At 25.1% G+C, this 4,568-nt stretch overlaps 1 protein-coding gene across 1 annotated transcript; it reads left to right on the top strand.

Moving 5' to 3' along the window:
- Nucleotides 1–1,820: 1,820 nt before the first annotated feature.
- LOC101492243 (uncharacterized) lies at nt 1,821–4,319 on the top strand. Its single transcript, XM_004506594.4, has 3 exons — nt 1,821–2,026; nt 2,328–2,654; nt 3,873–4,319. Exons 1-3 carry the CDS (start codon nt 1,960–1,962, stop codon nt 4,019–4,021), a joined length of 543 nt encoding a protein of 180 aa, XP_004506651.1. The 5' UTR covers nt 1,821–1,959; the 3' UTR covers nt 4,022–4,319.
- The last annotated feature ends 249 nt before the right edge of the window (nt 4,320–4,568 follow it).

The raw sequence follows: 4,568 nt of genomic DNA, 5'->3' as shown, positions 1-4,568 counted from the left end.
GATGTTGACAAGAGAGAAAAAGCCACCCTATGACATAGGACTGTCATACTCAGTACGAGGATCAGATCTGGCAGCAACATGTGATCTTCCATTTTTGGCTTGTTTCAAGTTGCCTTTTGCTAACTTGACTTCCTTATGAATAAAAACGTGCAAGCCCATTTAATGATCAGATTTTGACATTTGCACATGCTTGATAGGTTGCTTTCACTTTTGCTAGCCTTTCCTTTACATACTAGATCTAGCCATATTCACCTTTTTCTTTTGACCTTTTGACCATCCTCAGGCCAGAATCACTTTTTCCTTCTTTTTGCCTTAATGATCAATAACCTATTATCTTATATGAATACACTCAAGAGCACATGTTAGTCATTAACCACAATCATAATCTCTTAAGTAATTTTGTTATCATTAAAATCATTTGAGAGATTGTCTCAACAGTAAAACCATCAAGATTCATTAAATATTTATATGTTATTAATTAAATTATAAAAATAAATAATTTCAAAAGTTAAAATTGAAATTTTAGATAATTTTATTATAATTTTACAAGTATCATGTCACGTTATTTAAAATATATTATACCATAATTTTTTTTAATAAAAATTTTAAAAAATAATAAATTTTGAAATTTTAAAATAAGTAATTAATTTTAGGAATTAATAAAAATAAAATTAGTAAATTAAGTCTTCATTGAATTAGATCCTTCTAGTTGATCTTATATTGACATGTGCATATTTCCAATTCCACTTGTCTCAATTTAAGCTTTTTAAAGTGCTTTTTCGATGACGAACTGAATTTTGATAAGAGAACAAGTTACCCCACAAAATGACAAACGCGTTTCCATTTTCTTCTCCGAAATTTGTTAAGAAGCAAAGATGCCGCCGATTCTTGGTAAATACGAAAAATATAGACGTGAAAAATAAACAATAATGTTTGACTTTTATGTAAAGAAAATAATTACAGTAATAAGTTTATTAAAGAAATAAAATACTATTTTTAAAAGAGATAAAAAATAAATTAATAGTAAATTAATTTGTGTTGAATTTTGCAAAGAGTTTTAAGTTAAAGGACAAAGAAAATATAAAAAATATTTTATAATTAAAAGTATTTAATTTCTATGCACGTAAAAAATTTCACTCTTCTTAATTACATATTTCTTCTTCCGGTTTATATTTAAGTAAAACTTGGTTATGTAAATTCAAGTTATATGTTTTACGTAAATTTAACTTATTATATATGTGAATTTAATTTTATATAATTAAATTCACATAAATCATCTATTTAGATATAACTTAAAAAAAGTAGAAGTGTGAATAGTCAAAAATAAAGTTTTACATAATTGATATATCATTATTAATAATGTATGTGATTTTAGAAGTAATTATTACAAAAAATAAATACTAATAATAATTTATTAATTGTAATTGATAATTGATTGATGGTATAAATTTATATAATATAATATAATATCAATTAAATTCTAATTAAAAAGATATGTGTAATAATTTATAGGAAATTTCCAAAAGTCGTTAGTTCAAACATCCAACCACGTCTTACACATATCGTCAATAATCATGCACCCGTATCACTACCAAATGATACAATTCAACGATCAAACCATAAGAATATATATATAACCAATCTTTTCTAAAAGAAATACTGTCTTTGTTTAATTGTTTATTTAATACCAAACCAATATTGACTTGGCCAATTTTTGAATCTTCTAAACGCGTTCATAAGTCCATTGGAGACGCGCGTTTTAATTTTACTTATTCAAATTAGCCTATATATTAACCATATAGTGTTCATTTTCCAAATCATTGTTCTCATATCTTCAACACTTCTCATTTACATACACACACAAAAACAGAGAAAGAGAAAACATAAATCTTTTTTTGTTCATTCTTTATAAATACAATTTCTCCATTTTTCAAAACTATACCTCCTTTATTTAGAACCATGTCTTTCTCAACCAAACTATCTATGGTTTTATTACTTTCTTCTCTTTTCATCCATGCTTCTTTGGGTATGTATATGATATCTTACAATTTTTAATGCAATATTTATTTATTTTTACTTATATATATATATCATCCTCCATTCGTCTCAAAATTGTCACATTTGATCATTTTACATATATTAAAAAAAAATTAAAAAGTATATGATAATTTACTAAATTACCCTTTCTTATTTGTACATCTGACAATTATTGTGAGACCCAAGGAGTCCAATTTTCAATATAACTAATTGTTCATTTAATTTTCTTTGATATTTTTTTCTTAAGATATATGTATATATATTAAAACTATTGATGATTTTTTTTGCAGCTGAAATGGTGTGTGAGGACTTGCCAAAGGATGTGTGTGCTTTCTCAGTAGCTTCATCTGGAAAGAGATGTTTATTGGAAACAGAGAAAGGAATGAATGGTGAGATAGAATATGAATGCAGAACATCTGAAGTTATTGTTGAAAGAATGGCAGAATACATAGAGACAGATCAATGTGTGGAGAAATGTGGTGTTGATAGAAATTCAGTTGGTATTTCATCTGATGCTTTCTTTGAGCCACAATTCACTGCAAAACTTTGTTCTCCAATTTGTTATCAAAAATGTCCCAACATTGTTGACCTTTTCTTCAATTTGGCTGCTGGAGAAGGTAACAACTAAGAATTGTTCATTGTTCTTGTTAATTAATGCTACTACTTCATTATCATATACTAATTTTGTCCTTATACCTTAATTTAATTATAAGTACCATTTTAGAGAAAAAAGTTGTCCTAAAATATAAATATTTTAAATTATTAGAGATATTTATTATTTATTTTTCAAACACTAGTCTTATTGATACTACTAATTAATTTCTCTTGAAAAATTCTAATTGAACATATTTATGTATAGAGGGTATTTTGGGAACATCAACATATAAAATTCACACCTTAAATTCGTTGTTTACTTTTCTTAATATATGTGGGGGAAAAATGATAATTAGGGGAAGAGGTAGATGTAATACTTTTGTTCAATTTAACATGAGTAAGATATTATATTTCTATAAACGTGAGAATAATATATCTAAATATTTTCTGAATATTATAAATTTAAGTTTTAAATTTAAATGTGTTTAGGATTTAATAAAAATAGTTTTATCCTCGTATATTAATTCTACAAACAAAAATAAAATAATCCATCAATAAAAACATGAAAATAAATTGTGTCATGAATTACTAATTTAGTTATTGAAATTGTAAATTAAATCTGTTTAATGTTGAAACTAGAAAAATTCAGAATAATCTATAAAATTAAAAATCCTCAAATCCATTTGGTTATATAGAATAATTTTAAGTCTAGGTCGATTTAAAAATATCAATGTGATCAATGATTTTTAATTTTTAGTGAAATTTTAGAATTTCTTTATTTAAAAGACCAAATTGTTCTACATATGCAATTTTAAAGATTAAATTAATGATTCGTTCAAGCGTGACATATATTTATTTTAAAGTTTTTTCAATTGTTTTATGTAAAGAAGTTTTGTTCTTTTTTCTTTCTCAAACATAAAAAATCATGTTGTTCCCCTTTCCTTACATATAGAGCAATGCTTATTCATGTTTTGCCTCCTACCTTAGTCATTCACTAAGAAAGCATTAGAATAACATTAACATATTTTAACTTAAAATCTAATCAAGGAATAAGGAATATATTGTTCTTGTTTTCTACCAAAACAATGAATTAATTAAAAAGGAATAAGGAATTTGTTTTATTCCACATGATTACTTTCATAAGACTTCTTTTATTATTATTAGTATATAAATTTTCTCCTTTTGTTTTGTTAATTAACATAGACAATAACTAAGCTTACATTGAATTGATGTGACTACAGGAGTATTTTTGCCAGAACTATGTGAGAAACACAAGACCAACCCTCGTCGTGCTATGATCGAGCTTGTGAGCTCTGGAGGAGCTGCACCTGCCCCTATTTCTGATATTTCAGAGGATATTGTGTTTGCACCTGCACCTTCTCCTATATAATCTTTGAGAGATTAATTAAATTTTTCAAAATATTAATTTATATATTTCATCTTTTTTGGTACAATAAATTTATATATTTCAATATGTTACTATATTAGATGATATTGAGGGAAATATGAGTTCCTTATTTTAGAATGAGTTTTGATTAATGTAATAATCAAGTTCGAGTTGGGCCATTGTTATTTCATTTTTATATTATGTAATGTTATTAATTCTTCAAATTTATCAAATTTTGGAATTATTTGTGTTCTTTGTATCTTACCGGGAATTGTCTCTATAAGGAATTTACTTGTTATTCTTTGGGTGTGTACTCATTATTTGATTATACTTTTTATTCTATTTAACATTAAAAATAAGTTAATTGTGAGCATAAACCTCCTTCCTATTTGGATGATTTTCATTATGAGCTCTTGTTAGGTAAAAAGAAGATTACTACTCTTTTAATTGATGCATTTCATCAAAATTATAAAATTGTCAGAATTGTAATTTTAACTTTTTTAATTTGTCGACTATGTATAAATTGTGTAAAACTTTACAAAATTTTTTT

The sequence above is a fragment of the Cicer arietinum genome, chromosome 6 (assembly GCF_000331145.2).
Source record: "Cicer arietinum cultivar CDC Frontier isolate Library 1 chromosome 6, Cicar.CDCFrontier_v2.0, whole genome shotgun sequence".
In the NCBI taxonomy this organism is placed as follows: Eukaryota; Viridiplantae; Streptophyta; class Magnoliopsida; order Fabales; family Fabaceae; genus Cicer; species Cicer arietinum.
Note: the sequence above shows the minus strand (reverse complement) of the source record. Positions and strands in the feature narration are given on the sequence as shown.